The sequence below is a fragment of the Pezoporus wallicus genome, unplaced genomic scaffold (genome assembly GCF_028554395.1).
Source record: "Pezoporus wallicus isolate ANWC-B61680 ecotype Strahan unplaced genomic scaffold, APGP_CSIRO_Pwel_v1 contig_4055, whole genome shotgun sequence".
NCBI lineage: Eukaryota > Metazoa > Chordata > Aves > Psittaciformes > Psittacidae > Pezoporus > Pezoporus wallicus.
The window spans coordinates 91,747-114,188 of NW_026642952.1; the positions used below are offsets into that span (position 1 = coordinate 91,747).

The 22,442-nt window shown below is 37.6% G+C and overlaps 1 protein-coding gene across 7 annotated transcripts in view; it reads right to left on the minus strand.

Moving 5' to 3' along the window:
* The window catches only part of CSNK1G3 (casein kinase 1 gamma 3), a 60,262-nt gene that overhangs the window by 18,219 nt on the left and 19,601 nt on the right, over positions 1-22,442 (minus strand). For 4 of the 7 annotated variants that reach the window (XM_057433300.1, XM_057433294.1, XM_057433298.1 and 1 more), the window contains 7 exons: positions 18,826-18,974; positions 16,640-16,874; positions 7,279-7,364; positions 7,063-7,147; positions 2,168-2,316; positions 1,036-1,131; positions 322-417 (listed from right to left, as the gene is read on the minus strand). In XM_057433300.1, the coding sequence (XP_057289283.1) occupies positions 322-417; positions 1,036-1,131; positions 2,168-2,316; positions 7,063-7,147; positions 7,279-7,364; positions 16,640-16,874; positions 18,826-18,974 (896 nt within the window). The remainder of the gene's footprint in view (positions 1-321; positions 418-1,035; positions 1,132-2,167; positions 2,317-7,062; positions 7,148-7,278; positions 7,365-16,639; positions 16,875-18,825; positions 18,975-22,442) is intronic. The other 3 variants (XM_057433295.1, XM_057433297.1, XM_057433299.1) reach the window with 2 other exon arrangements.

Consider the following 22,442-nt stretch of genomic DNA (forward strand, 5'->3'; position numbering starts at 1 on the left):
CCAAAGAGCACATCAAAAGTCTAAACTTCAGTTGCTTGCCCTGATCTAAATCTATATTCCTTCAAAAAGAGAAAGCTCCGTTGGTTTAGCTGTCACTAAGAAACACATATCAGAAATTCCACATACATAAAGATACACAGTTTTCTGTACCTGATTTTATTTCAGCTAGGCAACTGTGGAGTAGGGAATAATAGGAACATTCTGAACATTACCGGAAAGAGAGCTTAATATGAAAATAGTAATCCTGTCATGCACTACAGGAAACTAGTATTACATAATGTAAGATGACTGATTAAGTCATGCAAAGAAGAAGAAAAATACCTGTACTGAGCCACCATGTCTGTCAGCTCCTAGATGAGTTCTTAAATGATGTGGATTGGCTTGCTGTGAGTCCCAAGCTGCCCTATGATCTGTTGACTGTCATTTTTCAATGCATGAGGAATATATGAAAAAAAAGAAAAAAAATCCAAAAATTAACAATTATACATGTATTATTTTTAAAAAGCACAGAAACACTAATTCCTCTATATGCTGTACATCAAGATTTTATGCATACTTATGTATGCCTACACATGCATTTTCACACAGCAGCAAAGTAGCTGAAACTAAGAAACGAAGTCCAACACAACCCTGTTATTTAGCTTAAATAAAGGGACACAGATCTAAATTCCTAATGCTTTTACCACCTTGGTCATTACCCTGGCTAAAAAAAAAAAAAACAACAAAAAACAACAGAAAAAAACAAAAGTGTAAACATTTTACATGCATGTTAGAACCTCAAGAGATGATATAGCATATAGGGAAGAGACAGTGATTAAAACTGAAAGAAGTATCAGTATGTTGTACCATAGCACCAAACAAGCAACCTTTCAGGACATTTTAAGGTCTAGAGATGTAGAAATACACTAATAAGGATCTACTTAAACCAAAGACAAAGAGTCAATTTTATTTTGGAGTTTTAACAAAAGCAACAATATACCACAAATCGTTAGGCAAAAGACAAAGCAATGCTGATACTTATATGAGATACTTTACCTGATTTTTAGATTGTTGCATTTTATCTCTGTGTTGATACACTTCTCTGTTTGAAGACAGTGCAGGGTCTGAATGTATTGAACTCACTGGAGTAGGCTACAAATATAAATAATACGTAGCAAAAGGTAATTCTAAGTCTTACCTAAAGTAACTGGTTTGTAATAGAAATTAATTAAAATTATCAAATTAAAGCAAAATCTTTACTAGGTATTTGCCAACACCAGTCAGAAAAAGAGGGCAAACCAAGACTTACATAATTTTAGAATTAGCAATTCTGACTACATCAGATGTTAATTCTCTGAAAGACTCTAGGCTGATTATTTTCTGCAGGTAGCCCTTACAACATTCTGGTAAAAGCCTGAAAGAAAGGCTTGAAGTGATTTTTAATGCTAAACACTGAAAAAAGATTTAGCAATAAAATACTATGATGCTTTCAGAGAATTACACAAGAAACTTGTCTAATGTCTAATTTGAACTAAACTAATGTCTAATCTGAAATTGTCGAACTTATACACAGAACTCCCTTCCCTATTTATTAAAAAGAAATAAGGAAAAATTTGAGGTGCTGCAAAATTAATCTTGTACCCACAAACACTGCATTTTCTGTAACTTTAGATGTACTGTGATGGAGACCAATATTCTACGTCATATTTGAATAAAACAATGCATATAGACAATTTCTTCATAACAAACTGATAAATATCTGGAGTATATATACCTCAGGCGCAGAGAAGTGGTTCCTCTACATGCTGAGAATACTGGGAGCAAGGAAGTCCCCAAGGCAGGAAAATGCATGCAATAACAACGATCACCTACAAAGTTTTAAACTCCTTTGCTTTAAACTCCTTCAACACAAAAACCAGTCTTGAGTTCCTATAACCTCATTTCGGATTGAACAGATATACTTTGATGTTAAAGAGTGTATGTTTGAAAAGAGACTCAATATGAAACATCTCAAGCTGAATAATGATGTTTGAAAATGCATCTGAAAACGGGTTTGTCATAGCAGCTGTTCACATCTATAACAGCAGCCATGAAATGCACAGTATTCTGAAACTCAAGACTAACAATGGCTCAAAACTGACCACACAAAAAAACCTCGCATATTACTAGTACCTTATACTGTACTCACCAACTGTTTGCCAATCCAGTCATATTCATAATCAAACACATAGCCTTTCCGATCAAGTAAGTCTGTGAAGAGCTTCCTTAAGTAGTCATAGTCTGGCTTTTCAAAAAAATCTAGCCTTCTTACATAACGTAGGTATGTAGCCATTTCTTCTACATAAATAAGAAATGTACATAATTGCCATACCTGTTTAAAAGGCACTCAAAAATCAAAACTTACTACTACATTTTAAAGTAACTTCTATCTCTCACCATAATATCTGAACAGTTGTTCACCACGAATCTGTGACTTACCAGAAACGTTACAGAATAGTAATAATATTCTTCAAAATAAATTGCCATATTCTAAACATATCTTACCAAGCAACCCCTACACTAATTTACCTGTCAAGATCTTCCATTCAACCTTCCAGTCCTGATGCACAGTGTGCCAAAAAGTGGAGAATCACCTCTACTTTCCAATTTTATTTTTCTTTTCCGATTAATTTTACAAAGACAAGCCTAAGAAAAGGAAAGAAGGGGGTATACGAATCTACAAGGTAGTCTCGTCTCTCAAAGAACATCTGCTACTGGAATCTAACCATTCTTTATTTAGAGGATCTACATATACCACAAGTGGGCAACGCCAATTTCCCTCACAAATAATTCAGTATAGGCTCTGTTGAGCTGTAACTGTAGTATGACGATGGAAGGCTGAAACAGTGCTGAATGCTTCAAGCATCAAGCTATGTGAAGGTGTTGAGCAGAAATAGCAATTATCCTATAGAGAAACACTGCAGAGAAATACTAATGTTACCTGAGCTTTTGCAGAAAGCTGGTCAGATATGTCAGTTTAATATCACTGTTTAAATACCATGTCAGCATACAAATGGAGATGCATTCTGGGAGATGTTACATGGATATTATAAGATTCTCCCAGTAGTGGAGATAACCAGGAAGATTCTGAAAGAGCCAGGACCGGTAAAGATAACAGGAAAGAACTTTCCTAGTCATTAAAGTGTATGAAGTAGACTGCACACTAGCTGCCAGAACCTAACCAGGCTAGCTAAGACAGAAGTTCCAGCGCAAACTTCTTGGCAGGTTAGTAAAGCATACAGAAGTTCCATTCTTGAGAATGGGTTTAAGCCATGAAAGGCTTCTGAGAAAACAGCTGTAAGGAACAAGCATCCTAATGGGTAGAATAATACAAGAATCCAAGGGCTGAAAGGGAGGACTCATGAATATCTGAAGCACAAGCTTCAAATCCCATACAGAAGCTGCTCAGATATGTGACTATGTACAATACTATATGACAAATGTACATTTTCAGTAACTCCTTCAGGAGCCAGTGAAATTAGGGGAATGTGGAAATACAAGTCTGAGAAAACAGCAGATGGTAATAAGAGATAAATGCTAATAAACTTTCACAAAAGACCAAGTTCTACAGGTCCTTCCACTGCAGAAGATATTCACACTGTAGTGGTTTGGAACAGAGTTCTGCAAAAGCTTCTCACAATCTGATATGGATCAGGTGAAGCACTTGACCTGAGCCCTGGGACATTATTTCCAGTGGACAAATCTCTTAAAATCTAACTTGTTTAGGAAGCTTTGTAGCTCATAAAAGAGTGGGAAACCACCCACTGGCAAGCCATTCTGAGAAATGACAACACATTCTCAAGTCAAAAAGGCTTTCGCATGGTCCCAAAGTACATGAGAAGCCACCTGTATGTGACAAGAAAGTCACAAGATGAATGAGGTCAAAAGTAGATGCCACATGAACTCACTGATCCTATGAAAGAGGTATGTATGTCAGAAGCAGCCCAGTAGTATCACTGTACACTCACCCACATCGCATTCCAGTAAATTTGGAGAACCCTACATTTTATAGTACAAACAAGGTGCTGTAAGAAACCCATCTTCCGACAGAAGATGGCTGAGAAGTGCAGAGGCAGTGCTAAGATGGAGCTATTCCAAGTTGAACTTCTTCAGAGAGAGTGGGGTTGAAAGAGGGACAAGTGAAGGTTTGAGGCCAGCTTGATAATAAAAAGTTGTGAGGCAACATCATGTTGGTGCTGTCAAGAATGCACCTCAGGACCAGGGTGCCAAGAAAACCCAAATTACTTATTTCTGACAAAAACAGAGTATTAAGTGCTATTTTTTAGCAGACAGAGCACTGCCTAGGAGGAATTCCTTGGCATCTAAGGGCTACTTCAGCATACAAGCAAAACTCTTCAGGAATTCTAGCCAAGGAGGTCAGCTTTTCAAGAAGGCAAGGAGAAATATTCAGACATTGCTAGGGACCTTTTTAACCATACCTTCTCAATGTAAAGTGGAAACAAAAGCAAGCAAGGCATGTCTTCAGAGGAATGAAGGTTGGATCAGAGACACTTAATTCACCTGAATGTGTCACAGCTGGCTGATTCCAAAAATCAAACACCACCCTTATCATGCAATGGATAAAGAAACTCCAGAGTTTAAATCCTTGCTCATATATTATATGAAGCTTTAAACAGCAGCAGTGTTGCACACTCAAAGACAGTACAATTCCACAGAACAGAGGATGAAAATGGTAGGTATTATACATGTGACAGAGACCAAATTATCTTTCACTGATGCTAGTGTTCTCTTGCTTTGTGGACATAAATCAGCTATCTCAATCTGCAGGCTGACTGAAATGAATTGAAATTATTTTATGTTTTGAGTGACAAGACGGATAGGAAAATATGGAAAATCCTCAGATACCTAACATGCAAAAACTTCCACATACAAGAACATATTTATTATAAAAATGTGCTATCAAAGAAGTTTATCTTTAGTGTTCTTCAAGGTCAAGTATCATTTCTCTGTTTCATTTTCAATCCTGTCAACAAGCATGTACATGATTAAATTTGGTGGAAACAGTCACTAGATATATGGAGCTACTCAGGCATTATTATTTCCAGGAATTGCACCATATACACCTTAAATTACATACTTAAAGGATTCTAGCAACTAGGTAAAAATCAACATGTAAGATGAATGCGTTCCTGATGCAGGTGACTTACACTACAGAACAGGCTTTTCCCTCTGCATTTAAACTTTCACTAATTCACCAAACATATGTTCAGACACTTGCTCTAATTTCTGTAACCAAAGTCAATTTCACTTAATTTTTTTTTTTTTTTAATACACAGAAGAAAGTGAAATGCAAAACATAAGAAAAGTTGATAGTGGACTCATTTTTACCACAGGGTTGAAAAGAATCTCAAAAGGTCATCAACTACATCACCCTATCTCACATCCTTGTCTGTCTGGTTTGTTTTCACACAGCCTAGTGAAAGAAGTTCCACAGTCTTCCTTGTAATGGCAATCCCTTTGTGTTCACACTATACCTGAAACACAGGAGGAGTTCAAATCTAAACTGTTTTGAATTACATCCATTACATTGTTGAGCTGCTGTGGACGTAGCAAAGCGATCCCTTTCATGTCTGTAGTAGCCAAAAGTTACAGAAGAACTTCTTTCCCTCACAATCTTGACTAAAACAATCTTTATTTCTTCAAGTCTTTGTTGATAAGTCTAGCAAATATTGCACATAAGAACTCCCACTTCTCTATGAGATACCCTTAAAATAAGACATATTTTCTTCAAGTAGAGTCCCCAAAATTGAACACACTTCTTTAGCTGATGCTTTGTGGAACCAAGTAGAGTGGAAATGGCAATTCATGTGTCTCTCAGGCTATACCCTGTTCATATAATCTGATTTAGTATACAGTTTTGGGATTTTTTTCCCCTTTTTTTAATACAGAAGCATGATACTGTTCACTTGCACTTACTTTGGAACTGATTTTAAGTCATTACCTAAGTAATCATTCTATACCCAATAATTCTTAGTCTGGATTCAATCTTACCTTCATATAGTACCTTGAATATGATTTACTGAATTATACTTATATTTTTAAGGCTGTATTTTTAATCTGTCAGGATCCTTCAATTCTATTCCCACTGTCAAGCCTACAGATTTCAAACTTACCATATGCAATTTTAACAAACATTCTCAATTACACAAAGTTCTCAGATACTGAACAGATACAACATAGATGTCTATGCAATACCATTTAATGTTTCATAGATGTCTATGCAATACCAATTCAGCAACAACGTACTTCATTTCAAATTGGTTTACACTCTTCTTCCTATAGTAGATTCATCTTGGTTATTACTTCTGAGGATATTTAAAAAGAGCATCAAAAACAAATGTTTAATGTTATAACATTAAACATCTGCCTCCTGTCCACAGGGCCCACTGTGAACAGGAATTCCTTCAACAAAAGGAAATCAAACCACTCAGAGGTATTCTCAGCAAATCCAATGATATTCTCAGCCTATCAATGATATTGCAATTACTTTTCAGAGTGTTTATTCTGGAAAAATCATGTTGGTGTCATGTGCATGTCCCCCCGTGCCAAGCTGGTTAACCCAACTTTTTAAAAATGTCAAATTTGTTTCTCTCCAATTTTCCAATACCTCATCAATTCTTCATGCACTTGAATTAGAAGTGACACCTAAAACTACCTGCAAGTTACTTTAGATATTATTTCAAGCGGGTCCTAATGCGGCTTGTTTTAAAAATGGGTAAGCTATCAAACTTGAGGTGCAAAATTTTATGTGTGAAGATACAAGTGTAGTCAAGTTGATCATCATAAATGTATGTATAATTTTTTAATGTTTCTTTTAGAAGAAGCTATCTTTGAAGAACACCAGCATTAGCTTACTGCCACTTCAAAGAATTATTCCTGTATCTATTACCATAGTACATAATACACATATTTGGAAGCATTATTATATTTATTTTTAAAACCATATATTAAACAACTATCTATGCCAGTTTTGTTTTCTAAATCAATGTCATGACATTAACTTTCATTAACAGTATGCATTACCTGGGAAGCTTTCACACAATACTTCTATAGGGGTTGCTCGTTTTGTGTCCCCAATTTTCTGGTAGCGTTCTTTTAATGTATCGGCCTATGACACAAGAACAAAAGAATCTTTTGAAGTTATACAGTTTGCAGGCAAACTTTCAAAAAGAAAAAGATCATAGTAAGATAAGATGATGATCTGAAAACAGGACAGAGGAAGATATCAAAAACCACTACCTTTAAACCTTGCCATGGAAGGCTTCCTCTGAGGAAATACATAAACATATGTCCTAAAGCTTCCAAATCATCTCTTCTACTTTGCTCTGAAACAAAATTCAAATTTTATTAGAACATTCAATCTCCATAGTTTTACATTATATTTAAAAAATCAGCTTCCACATTATGTAAAAATAATTGGGAGTGCAAAATAATTGAAGTCAAACTGAGCGCATGGGGGCTTCTTGTGTACTATGGACACCCTTAAGAACATAGCTAAAACAAAAAAAAGCAGCTGCAGACTGCAGATATATTAATCTCAACAGTACTTGAAATGGATTATCTTGCTGAAATGAATTCTTTTATTTTAAAATGTATTTTGAGCTTTTACATACACAATTGGGTTTTAACTCATTTTTTTTTTACCCATTAGCTGTGAAATTGAAACAATGTAAGATGGCTTTAAATGAACTCATTTTTCCTCTAGAAAATCATGAAAAAGATGGTCTGTTCCTCAGGGACACTTATGGAATTTCTGAGTAAGCTAAAGGTGGACTGAAGAAGGCTCAAAAGTCTTATTATTTAATCAGAAAGCAACACAGAGAGAGGCATGTACATACAGCCTGCTCTCACTCCAGCTGAGTTAAAAGCTAAGTTACATAAGACATTTAGCATAGGTACAATTTTTCATCTGTAGTAGAGCAGTGTTAGTCCATATGCTATCCTGATGCAACCACATAGATTAAGAAGAATGCAGGAATAAGCAGTAGAGTTCCGTGCCTCTCATGAACTGGAGTCAAGGAAACATTGATTCTAGTAGAGTATAAATCCTGTACTCTTTATGGGATAGGCTGTACAGGAAGTGAGTGTTTCATAAGTACTGTTCATGATAAATGTTATAGGCAATGCAGTGTGCTTTATATACAAAATAAAAATAAAAAAATCAAGCATACAAAAATGTAACTAGTGTGTAACATATGGCCCATCGATGGGCAACACTAAGGTACTGGACACAACACAAAAATGTATTGTAAAGTTCTATTTGGTCTTTCCTAAGGGGTAATAATTCCTCTCTTTTGCATTAACTTCTACAGGTCACACTGATAAAAATATTAACCTCTTCTTCAAAAAAAACACCACCACCAAATAAACCAGCCCTTATTGAGGCAATTGTTCCTTCACTGGGAGTCCTTTCTACAAAATGATAAAACTCTCAATCTTTACCCTGAAATGATTTCTAATTAAGGAGATCTTTTAATTTTTTTTCATAAGCTTTGGACCACTGAAGACACTTCTGTAGGATAGTTTTGTGGGAAATGCTTCTAGGATACATCACTGAATTCACAATGCCCTTAAGACTCCTCTATGTGAAAGAATTTTGTTGTTTGTTTTAATTTGGGGGAAAGGGTATTGTTATTTAAATCCACTTGTTCTTCACTGATCAATTTGGAGGAATCAAATATCCTTTCCTAGGGATGGAATTATGGACATTATCTACCTGGACTTGTGCAAAACATTTGACACTGTCCCACATGACATCCTTCTCTCTAAACTGGAGAGACATCAATTTGATAGATGAACCACTTGGTGGATAAAGAACTGGCTGGATGGCCGCACACAAAGAGCTGTGGTCAACGGCTCAATGTCCAACCGGAGAGTGTGGTGCTCATCAGGGGTCAGTGTCGGGACTGATCTTGTTCAACACCTTTGTTGGTGACATGGACAGTGTGATTGATGCAGCCTCAGCAAGTTTCCTGATGACACCAAGGTGTGTGGCACGGTTGATATGCTGGAGGGAAGGGATGGGATCAAGAGGGACTTTGACACGCTTGAGAGGTGGGCCAGTGGCAACCTCATGAAGTTCAGCCAAACCAAGTGAGAAGTTCTTCACCTGGGTCACGGCAATCCCAGTCACAGCCATAGGTTGGTCAGAGGAGAGATTCAGAGCAGCCCTGCAGAGGACGTGGGAGTGTTGGTAGATGATAAACTGAACACAAGCCAACTTCAGTGTGTGCTCTCAGCCCAGAAAGTCAACCGTATCCTGGGCTGCACCAAAAGGAGTGTGACCAGCAGGTCAAAGGAGGCAATCCTGCCCCTCTGCCCTACTCTTGTGAGACCCCACTTGGAGTACTGCATGCAGTTCTGGTGTCCTCAGCATAAGAAAGACATGGAGCTGTTGGGAGTAAGTCTAGAGGAGGGCCATGAGGATGATCAGGGGTCTGGAGCAGCTCCCATATGAAGACAGGCTGAAAAAATTGGCGCTGTTCAACTTGAAGAAGAGAAGGCTGCATGGAGAACTCGTAGTCTTCCAGCGTTTGAAGGAGGACTACAAGGATGCCAGAGAGGGACTCTTCATTAAGGACTGTAGTGACAGGACAAGGGGTAATGGGCTCAAACTTATATAGGGGAAGTTAAGGTTAGATATAAAGAAGAAGTTCTTTACTGTGAAGTTGGCGAGGCACTGGTGAGGTTGCCTAAAAAGAGGTAAATCTCCATCCCTGGCAGTTTTCAGTGCCAGGTTGGACGGAGTTTTGAGTGACATGACCTAGTGCGTGGCATTCCTGCCGACAGCAGCGAGGTTGGAACTAGATGACCTTAAGATCCTTTCCAACCCCAATTACTCTATGATTCTATAAAAGGTAATACAATCAAAAGATGACAAACACACAATAAAACTCCAGTGTACACAGTCTTTTTTCTTTCAAGGAGGTCACCTGAACCTAGCTAAATAAATAATAAACTAATATCTTTATATTTAGTTGAAAAGCTATAGAAAAATTAAATCATCACAATGGGTTGATTTTAGTAAGAACCAGAACCTCATTTAGCAGGCTATTTCCAGAAATTATCCTTTTTTAAGCATACACAGTAAAGTAACCATAACACATGTCAACAGACATTTGGTCATTCATTATAAACACTGCATTCCCCTCCATTCCACTCCAAATAAAGTTCTAATACTTCCTATAGGAATGATGAAAGCATAGAAGCATATTATCTGGATCAGAAAACACATTATTAGCTACCTGGATGATTACACAGCTTGATACACAGACTCATTACTGTAATCACAAAGTAGACAGCAAGTCTACACATCCTGAACTGTCAGTCTATAAAAGTAAGCAAAAATAAATTTGAAAGTTATCCTGCAGAATTTGCAGTTTTACTAAAAATGATTCCATACAATAATATAATTTGAGAGAAAGAATAGCACTCATTCCTGTCATGGATCAAGCCCAGCCATAACTAAGAACCACGCAGCCACTCTCTCACTGTTCCCCTTCTTCCCGCCCTGCTCCTAGAGGGATGGGGAGGAGAATCGAAAGAATGTAACTCCCATGGGCTGAGATAAGAACAGTCCAGTAACTAAGGTATAACATAAAACCACTACTGCTACCACCGATAATGATAAGGGAAACAACAAGGGAAGAGAATACAACTGCTCCCCACCTGCCAACCAATACCCAGCCCGACTGAGCAGTGATCTAACCCTTCTGGGTAACTGCCCCCAGTTTATATACTGGGCATGATGTGCTGTGGTATGGAATACCTCTTTGGCTGGTTTGGGTCAGGTGTCCTGCCTCTACTTCCTCTCAGCTTCCCCTCCCTCCTGGCAGAGCATGAGACTCACAAAGTCCTTGGTCAGAGTAAACATTACTGAGCAGCAACTAAAAACATCAGTGTTATCAGCATTGTTCTCAGGCTGAGAGTCAAAAACACAACACTGCGCCAGCGATTAAGAAGGAGAAAAATGACTGCTACTGCTGAAACCAGGACACTTCCCAAATAAAATGAGGAACCCTGAAGTCAATAATTCAAATATAAAAATGAAGTTCTACACCCATTTTATCATAAAGACACATCATATGCCATGCTGTTAAGAATAACAGGAAAAAATAATAATTTGTATCCTAAATTAAGGAAGCAAAGATTTATTTAGCTCAGGTTGCATTAGAAGCATTGTTTCATGTGATTATGGATTTACAAGGTTAGCTTACACAGAAAAAGGTATTTGTCTATAGCAGCTAGATTCCTGCCCCTCAGGTCCAGTGATAACTCCACGGGTACAAGAAGGAGACTAGGGGACTTCCCATGGGGGTCACAGATCTGGAAAAGTACTTCACTCTGCACCACTGGCTCAGTGACATGTAGAAATTGCTAGGACTCCTGGAGGCCTACCACCACAAAGCACAGCCTGTACCTGCAAAAACACTGGTTTTCTCCAAGATTCTGGAAAAACTCTGTGATTTAGGCTAATACAATTCCAGGTGCAAGCATTTATTTGTAATAAAACAATGCATTAAAATTGAACCAATGTAGAATTATTTTTTGCTGGTTTAGGTTACAAAGAAGTCTGTCCCCTAGATAACTGATGTTAAATCTCAATCATGACTGCTCTGATAACACAGTAGATCTGCTATAAAGCTAAGGCTGTGGTTCTTTTGATTTTGTACCAAAAGTACTGTTTAAAGTAGTTGACTTCATTTGGCCTTTAAATAAGCATTAGAAGAGCTGAGTTGTTTCATTCCCAAGAGTCTCGGGATCCATTGTAAAATAACTCCCCTTTGCGCCTTAGCACCACAAAGAAAAGACCAACACAACCAAGGACAGTGGTTGTCACAGAGACCATTAGAGATAGCCATATTAAAGCAAATTCATGTGACTATACTTTCTGTAGCCAAGTATCTTGGACAACAATTCAGTACACTGTTTTTCTGGATTTAGAGAAATCCCCAAACTATCAACAACTTAGATTTCCAGTAAATACAGAAATTGTAGGACTTTTACAGATGCGCATTTTTGTCTTCCTTAAGCTTCCAGTCAGAACCTACATTCTCTGGGATCCCTCTCTTCCTTCATGAAAATGAAGAGGCCCAACTTAAACACATACAGCATGGGAAACTAAAAAGAGTTAGATACGTGCACAGGCCTGCACGGCTACAATCTTACTGGCATCACAGACATGTGGTGAGATGGCTCCTGTGACTGGAGTGTTGGAACAGAAGGGCATAGGCTCTATAAGGAAGGACAGGCTGGGGAGACATGGAGCAGATGTCATCCTCTATGTCAATGACCAGCTGGAGTGCAAAGAGCTCTGCCTGGGGATGGATGAGGAGCCAGTCAAGAGCTTATGGGTCAGGATTAAAGGGAAGGCAGGGAGAGGGGACATTACAGTGGGGGTCTGCTACAGGCCACTCAACCAGGGCGACTGAGCAGATAAGGCCCTCTACAGGCAGACAGGAGCACCCTCACATTCACAAGCCCTGCCTTCATGGGGAAATTCAACCACTCCTGTACCTGTTGAAGGGACAGCGCAACAGGGCACAAGTAATCCAGGAAGTTCCTGGAATGCCTTGATGATAACATCCTTTTTCAAGTGAGAATCCAATTGTGAGAGGCGCTGTGCAGTATCCTTGCTACCCTTGAGTTCAGGAGAACTGATTTTGGCCTCTTTGGCAAGTCAGGCAGGAACGTCAAGAGGCCTGTGTGGATGAACAAGGAGCTCCTGGACAAACTTCAGCATAAAAAAGGAGGCCTACAGAGGGTAGAAATAAGGACAGGTAGGCTGGGAGGAATGCAGAGAAATAGTCAGAGCAGCCAGGAGTTAAAGCCCTGACAGAATTAAATCTGGCCAGGGACATCAAGGGCAACAAGAAGAGCTTCTGTAGGTATATTGGTGATAAAAGGAAGGCTAGAGGAAATGTAGGCCCTCTCCAGAAGGAAATGGGTGACACAGTCACCTAGGACATGGAGAAGGCAAAGATACTCAATGACTTTTTTGCCTTGGTCTCCAACAGAAGAGCTCCAGTCATGCTGCCAAAGACAGAGAAGGCAAAAGTAGGGACGGGGAAAATGAAGAACTACCTGCTGTAGGAGAAGATCAGGTTCAAGATCATGTAAGGAATGTGAAGGTGCACAAGTCCATGGGACCAGAAAAATTCCTGCTGACTGGAAAAGGTAAAATTTAATACACTTTTTTAAAAGGGGAAAAAAGAAAGCTGAAGGGTACAACAGGCCAATCAGTCTAACCTCAGTGCCTTCAAGGTCATGGAGCAGATCCTCTTGGAAACCATGCTAGGCACTTGGACAATAACGGGGTCACTGATGACAGCCAACATGGCTTCACTAAGGGCAAATCATGCCTAACAAATGTGGTGGCCTTCTATGGTGGAGCTACAGCATTGGTGGATATGGGAAGAGTGACTGATGTCATCTACCTGTACTTGTGGAAAGTATTCAACACTGTCCCACATGACAACCTCGTCTCTAAATTGGAGAACTATATGGATCTGATGGATGGACCACTCAGTAGATATGGAATTGGCTTGACTCAAGGAGCTGCAGTTAAAAGCTCGCTATTCAAGTGGAGACCAGTGACACTCCTCAGGGGTTGGTGCTCAGACCAGTGCTGTGCCTTTCTGAAATCTTTACAGTGATGTTGGTAAACCATGCAGAGAAGCATGACCTCATGTAATGACTCTGCTTCAGTTCAGACTCAGATCAGTGGTTTCTGACCTCATTGTTCTGCAGACATTTCTTGGGTGACAACTCATCAACAAGATCGCTGAGGTCTAACAAACACTGAACACTATGAATGGGAGCTCTTAACTTTCATGGCCTCTCCTTCATGTGGAGTTTGGTTTTGCTGTATGTTTGTGACTCCCCTCTAAAAATGTAGTATTTCTTTAATTTGTGAAGCAGGACGTATAGAATGCCATCAAAACTTGCACAAAATTGCCAAGGTCCGCTCCTCTGAGGAGTATATAGAAGGTGACACAGAGTTACTGAACTTTGTGTAGACAATAGATTCAATAATCTTTTGTTCCAGAAACTGACTTCTAATTAAGGGTTTCTGTTTGTTTTGTGCCAAGCTGGGAAACTGTATCTGAAATAATTCTGTTTATGTGAAATGGCTTTATTCAGATCACTGTTTGAAGGAAATACAAATATTCTGCAGCCCTTAGCATGTGACTGGTGTCCTTGCTTCTATAAGGTAATTTCTCTCGGGGACAAAATTTCTCCATGCTTCATAGAATCATAGAATGGTTTGGGTAAGAATGGACCTTAAAAGATCATCTACTTCCAGCCCCTCTGAGATGGGCAGGGTTTCCCAAAGCCATGTCTAACCTGGTCTTGAACACTTGCAGGGATGGAGCAGTCGCAGCTTATCAGGGCAACCGCACCACCCTCACAGTAAAGAACTTCTAAATTCTAATCTAAATTTCCCCTCTGTCACCTTAAAGCCATTTCCCCTTGTCCTATCACTACACGCCCTTGTAAAAAGTCCCTCTCTAGCTTTCCGGCAGACTTTAGCTACTGAAAGGCCACAGTAAGGTATCCCTTGAGCCTTCTCTTCTCCAGGCTGGAGAAGCCCAGCTCCCTCAGCCTGTCTTCACAGGAGAGGTGCTCCAGCCCTCTCAATCATCTATGTGGCCTTACTCTGGACTCCCTCTAACAGGTCCACACCCCTCTTCTGTTGGGGGCCCCAAAGCTGAATGCAGGGTGTCATGAGAGTGGAGAAGAGGGGCAGGATCACCTCCCTTGACCTGCTGGCCATGCTCCTTTTGATGCAGCCCAGCACACGGTTGTTTTCAGGGCTGCGAGCACGCATTGCCAGCTCATGTTTTGTTTCTCATCAACCAGCACCCCAAGTCTTTTTTTGTGGGTATACAGTTGAAAGCAAAGATAGATACTAGCTACTTCAGAGCTGACAGCTAACAAAATCAACTTTTGGAGGCTACGGGTCCCTGATTGTAGAAGATGAGTATCAGGTGTTTTGATACTGAGTTTGGCCTTCCTGAAATTGCAACAGAAGAGCAAACTGGGTAATTGTTTCTCAGCTGCTCAATGGCTATAAATCCACTCACTATGCTTAGCAAAACACGCTGCATTCCAGAAAGCACTGTTGCATTCCACAAGACCTGGTTAAATACTAGATATTAAATGAGTTTCTTTGACAAAAATATTGTTTAAATTTTAGTATTCCTCATGTGTAAGTAAAATAATATACACCAATGCTTCATATACTTATCAGAAACTCTCTCAAATACCCATTACTTTAATTAATTCTACAATTTCCACTGAAGTAACTAAAAAAACGGGGGGGGGGGGGGGGGGGGGGGAAGGATTGTTTAATCTGGAGAAAAGAAGGCTCAGAGGAGACCTTATCGCTCTCTACAGCTACCTGAAAGGAGATGGAGCGAGGTGGGTGTTGGTCTCTTCCTCAAGTAAGAAGAGATAGGACAAGACAAAATGGCCTCAAGTTGAACCAAGCGAGATTTAGATTGGCTATAAGGAAAATATTCTTCACCAAAAGGGTTGTCAAGCACTGGATCAGGCTGCTCAGGGAAGTGGTGTAGTCACCATCCCTAAAGATATTTGAAAGACGTGTAGATGTGGCACTGAGGGACATGGTTTAATGGTGGACTTGGCAGTGCTTAGCGTAAACGGTGGGTAGTTAGCAGTTGGGCATTTTCCAACATAAACGATTCTATGTTTCTACATGTTAACATCAATTCACCAGCTACAGCTGCTAACCACAAACTACCACAGCCTGACTTTATTGATAAAGCACCTTATTACTATTTAGAAAATGTGAATGGTTTCTCATTTGCCATATTAATACAAAGTAACTGTGAGAGCAACCTAATTAGTGGTTACCATGCAATGTTAAGCAACTTGTTTACACAAATTCAAAGGTGTCAAACCTGTTTTCACTAGAAAACCTCTATATAACTGGAATAAACAAACCTAAAAAAAGACTGCTTTGAGTGCTCACACATTATTATTTAATAATAACAACTTCTCTATATATATCTCCTGCCATTTCTTTCATGCATCATATTCACAATACTCACATAACTTTTAACTAGTCTGACAAAACCTCATTAACAGTATAAACATTAAAAACCACTAAGAAAATCAAGAAATCAGCATAAAATATAAACTACTTTTATTCCAGTACCTGGTGCGTTTCAAAGGGCTCAAAAAACAGGCACGGTAGAATTGAAAAAATATGTTCTTGCAATCTTTTCACTTTGGTATCTTTAATAAGCATACCTACCTGCCACCCACCCAACCTGCTATGGTATGTTTCTAATGTGAAGATGGTATGATACAGAAAGATACACATCATCTTTCTTTTATGGATATCTGACAAAAATAACTATTGTTTGCTGAGACATAAACATGACGATTAGCAACGCAGAACATCATATTCCCATAAACAGTATTTCTGCAAGGACAAACTGTAATTTTGCACAGTACACAAAACTTGCAGTTATTATGACTATACACTGAAAAAAATTACAACTTGAAAACATGATGATTTCTGACAAATGACAGCTGTTGCATTCTTTCTGCACTTAAAAAGCATACATACCTTTTCCTAAATGTGTATTTATACTCATGTATCTAGCTGTTCCTGTAAGGCTCTTGTGTTCCCGATATGGTATGTGCTTCTTTGTCTCTGGATCTATATACTCCTTTGCCAAACCAAAATCTATAATATGAATGCTTTGCTGTGTTTTGTTTCCAGGTTGTCCTATTAAGAAGTTCTCAGGTTTTACATCTCTGTATATCAAGTTCTTTGAATGGACATATTCCGTGCGAGAAATCTAATAAAAGAAAGAAACGATAGTTTAGTTTAAGCTTCTGGCTGCCACATTAAGTTGTGGCAGAAGCTAAATAACTTACATAGACTTTATATTTAGAGGAAATCACCCTTCCCATCACCTGAAAACCTAAGAGATACTGCTCTTAACAAGGTATTTCCCTTTTAAAGTCAATGAAAATTGTGCACATTTTTTAAGAATGTGAATTACATCAGAGTGATTTGTGTCAGCAACTCAGGGGTCCTAGTGATCATTGCACTTTGTGTGGAGATGGAATCCCTTGTGATCATTGTGCTATGTGCAAAGGGTATGATAAGTGTCCCTGTCAATACCACAGTGAGGAGGAAGAAGAAACAAGGGAATAATTCCCCTGGGTCAACTGCAATATTGTGCAAAGAAATGTTTTGTTCATTGTTTAAATTGCATGAATGTTCTTGGGGGGGGGGGTAGATAACTTAGAGATATGTCCTGTTACAGAACGTTGTGAAATCTGTGCGCTGAACAAATAAACACATAAGGAGTGGAATTTATGGGGGCTAAGATGGCGGTCAGACTTGCGATAGACATAATATTTCTTCACCCGGAGACAAGACCCCAATAACAGGTGGAGAAGCCCTGGAAAAGAAGACAACAGGATTGGCTGAAGAAGCCCGGGAAAAGAAGACAACAGGATTGGCTGAAACCCAAGAAGCCCGGGAAACCAAAAAGTATAAGAGACTATCCCCAGAAGTTCCCCATGTGCATCTTGGGCGGAGCGGAGACTCCCGGCGCACCCAGTGCTGCTTGCTTATTGTCTCTCGATATTAATTATAATAAAAATCAATTAAAACAGATTGGCTAGGTTTTTCTTACAAGATGACACAGTACATGGTATACTGGAAACTTTCACACTGGACATGAGATACAAATCAAGTATAAAATAGAAGTTATCTTCTTTAAGAACAGCTGGTACCAAGCATATTTTGTGCACATTAAAACTAAAACAAAAAATTATGCCATCAAGTAGTGAGCAGCAAAGTTCCATCTGGACCTATTACATGTTAAAGGTATAAACAAGAGAAGCAATGGGAGCTCAGCAGTATGCATATAACCTCAATTCTAGCCAGATCATTTTCTACCAAAATGTATATATTCAGGAAGAACAGCAAGTACTGAATAAAGATGATCTGTGATAATCTGAGCATTTTAAAAAATGAACTTTGCCATTCTGCCTGTAAATAAGCTGAATGTTCTATAGTTGCAGGACTGTTATACAATTACAGTCATGTTTTAAACAGCTATTTTTACCCTGCCTGGTAAAAAAACTACCTATTTAGGGAAGTGGAGCTTCAGTATCACTAATTTTTCACAAGAACTTATTTAAAACGTATTCTATCAAAGTAAACAATGCAAGCCTTATTTCCCTTTTCTCTCTTTCCACATCCACCTATCACCAGATGGGAACAAAATCAGGAAAAAAAAAAAAAATTCTTTGTTTAATAATCCTATCCTATTTTAATATTTCTGTATGGGTTTGTGGATTTGATTTTTTGTTTGCTTGGTTTCTTTCTGAGAATGACTAGGAAATATATTTATGCTACTTTAGGAGTCCCATCATCCAACACCTTTTGTGAATTAAAACTATTTTTATTTCAGAAAGATTTGGGATTAATTTTTTTTTCTAATTGAGTTCATTAAACTAGAATTCATTATTTCAGATTGTGATTATGACAAATCAGAAGACACAATGAAACTACATTCATGCAATGGTTCTTGAACAAAGTAACTAGAACAAAGTAACTGAAAGTGACATGACAGTCTTCCTACTAAAATTGTATGGTGGCTCTTTAAAAGCCACCAACACCAATTTTAAACATGGGCAGTGCAAGTCTCTTAAATGACAAAAGCATTTAATCCATTGAAGACTGACTTAGTTATTCTAACGAAAACTCAAATTAAGATCTATTCTACTTACCAACTGTATGGCTATCATAAGAACGGTTTTAAGAGAAAATGTCCTACCACACAAGTCAAATAAATCTTCCAGACTAGGTCCGAGCAGTTCTAGCACCATAGCATTATATTTGCCACATGGGCCAAAATAGTAAACCTGAGGTATTCCATCTGTAAAATAAAGATAGGAAGTAATTATAAGGGATTAAATAAAATCAGTGAACATACGAACAAAATTCCTACCTGATTTCAAGCTGATCTGAAGCTAAAAATACATTTTTCACACAAAAGCAACAATAAAACCTCATTAAAACTACAGCTAAAAGATAAAACAGGAGTAATGGAAATAGTACCAGTTTCATTGAATATTTTATGAGTTTTACACATTTGACTTGTGAAAGACTTAAAAAATTAAAATCAGAAGGTTTCAGGTTAACTGTAAATTGAAGCAGGATTTTAAAAAGGTATGAAGAGAGGTTTAAATAAGATCCTTCCTAAAAAAAAAAACGAAAACCAAAAACCAAAAAATACCACATTTAAATTTTTTAAATTAACGCTACAACAGATGTACATTCAGGAATAAAACTACCATATCTATAGAAATAATTTAAAAATCAAAAAAAAAGATTATTGAATCCTCAAGTTTAAGGAGACATTAAGTCTGTACTTTATAGCTTCATGTTGCCACCTACCTTTAGAAATCTCAAAGTTCAAAAGTATCAATATTCAAAGACTTATGATCCAGTTTCACTTTTGCCTTTTTGTATATATGGATTGTGTGACTATATAATTCAAAATAACTTGATATCATTGTCTCTATTGATCTTGCACTTCCCCATACGCATAAGACCTCTTCCTCATTCAGTAGAATAAATTTTCTTCACTTAAAGCTGGTTAGTTGAGATTTTTTTTTTTTGCTCTACATTCTCTGTGTCTCATTTACTCTAAATATCCAGTTCCCTGAAACACATTTTTCCTTCAATGTGAGGTTTTTTATGGTCTTCATTGTTACATTACTGTACTACACAGAACTAAAAAATCTATTTTGAGAATACCCCCTAATGAAACACTGGATTTCACTTTCCTTCTCTGGAGATCAGATGCAAGTTTAAAAATGAAACCATCCCTAACTCTGGGTGGTTTCTGAGGTACATCAAAAATCCCAAGTTTTTCATACCTTATTACAGTACTACTTACACTCAGGGCACAGATTTATAATTGTGTCCACAATAGCTCTGGGTTAAACAAAGAAAAAAAAAAAAACAACAACAACAAAAAAAACACACCAGAAAAACCCAAACCCTTACTGTTTTAGCAAACTAAAAGCAAATTAACACAGCATTTTTGAGAGCATATTCACTAAACTCTTTTCCTAGAATTGACAATAATGAAAACATAACCCCTAAAAATCCAGTTTAATTGTTCAATAATCTGCAGAGTAGACCTTCCATTTATTTATAAAATATGTATAATCATACCCATATCTATAATAATATACTCAACACACACAATCATAACCATTTCAGAAAGACTGCACAAGAGTAGCCTATTACTACTAACAAAAGAGCACAGATCACATTGCACATCAGAACATGGTACAAGGTAGTGTTCTTAATTTTAAAAATATCATCCCTAATTATAATTATCCATAATGATAATGGATCAGAAAATATATTTGTACACATAAGAGGATACCATAACTCTAGAATTCAAATTTTCTGCCTTTACTTTCTGGCACGGTGTAATTACACATGGAAATGTGGATGTACGTGCAGCAACAAATTAAGTTATCCAACAGATGTACAGAAACTTCAGTCAAAAAACTAAAACAAAACCCCAAACAAATAAAACACACCAGAAACCACCTAAGCATATAAAGAGAAATAAAACACTGGGAATTTGGAAGGAGGTATAATGACCTGAGAATCTCTGCTCCTGTATTTGCACATTTAAAGACATTAACTCCAAATCATTCTCAAGAGACATCAGTTTCCCCTATTACAACTGCATCTGCTCTGTACCTTTTTGTAACATTTTAAAATACTAAACACACTTCAAAAATACAAAAGCCAGAAGACTGTTGTTACCAGCTTCCACAAGGCAGCTACAGAGTACTTTGTCTAAGGTTCTCCATGTTTATAAAATAATTTCATATTAAGAGTTCAAAGTACTAGAGGTTTGTGATGTTGTTTTTTTAATCAAATAGTCTTTTTGCTTTTGCTTAAAAACAATAACGTAAGATCCTTCTGTTACTTGCATTTTTTTCTTCCTGTCCCTAGATCGCCAGAAGTCAGAAAGTAACGTTAGGAAAAGCGTATCTAAGGTATTTTTTTCCAACAATAAATATGCAAATGTAAGCTCTTTTATACAAGTCTTTAAGAAAAATGGGTTAAATAAGAAAAACAAGGAAACGAAGAAATCTTTTATTGAGAGGATTGCAATACTTATCACCAATTAAAATCATGTATTTTATTTCCATTTTTAATTAGTCTGGCTTCAACACTTAAGCCCTCAGGTGTAAGAAGATAAGAAGGAAATACTGGGAACTTGTATCACACATTCCAGCCTTCCTTCTGTGAAATTACAGAAGTCGGTGTTCTTGCATATCTTGCTCAAAACCAGATTTTTTAAAAAAAGAGGTACCTAAATTAAGCGCAGAATTCAGTACTAGTCACATTGATGTCACTACAAAGTTACAAGTAACTCCCTATTCTTTCACCAATTAAGAAACTTACCTGTGGCCAAAAAACAGTGTCACATACTCCCACTTCATTACTAAAACACCTAATTCCTTTCTATGTTTACAACTCAATACAGTGTCCTTATTTTCAGATTTGAGTCACACCCGCTTATTTCAAGGTACTTACACTAGCTCACAAATAAAACATTTTAATTTTAATGGACTCAATTTACTAAAGCCATTTACAATGCTTTCTGTGACTGTGTATAAATTATCATGTTAAGATAAAAAAAACTGCGCATCAAATTAAAAAAATATTATCAAAATAGAAAATCATGATGAAAATACAAAATAAGGGCCTCCAGTTAGTAATTTGGTCCATAACTCTATACTTTGCAGTCCCTATGGTATTTTACTATTAATTAGTAAGTCAGACTTTTGCTTTACATTCAGAAAGTAGAAACAGAAAGCAAGTGTTGTTCTCTTTTCTCCTGTTTTCAGCTTAGCAGTCTGTCAAGACGGGTTTATCACACAAATGCTTTAGTTTTTTTAAAGCTGACGGGGCTGACTTCCTCTATAAATCATGACAAGATATAAACATTAGAATAAAGAAAACATTATTAGTAGATTACAACTGTATCTGCCAAACATCTTTAGAGAAATCCAGTAGAAGTTATTTCTAATTCGTGACTGTTATCCACCATGGCTGACATCTTTTTCAAGAACTTCAGCATCAAACCTGATTTAAACCTAAGGCTGAACATGCTGTTCACTGCAATTATCTAATGCAATACACACGATGACTAGCATGCACACAGACCCATGCTAAAGCTTTTTGCTTTAATACAGGTATCAGATATACAGCCACAATTACTGTATTTTTGTGCTCTCACGCACGGAGGAAAAAAAAAACAACCACAAACCCCACAAAACACACACACACACAAAAAAAAAAAAAA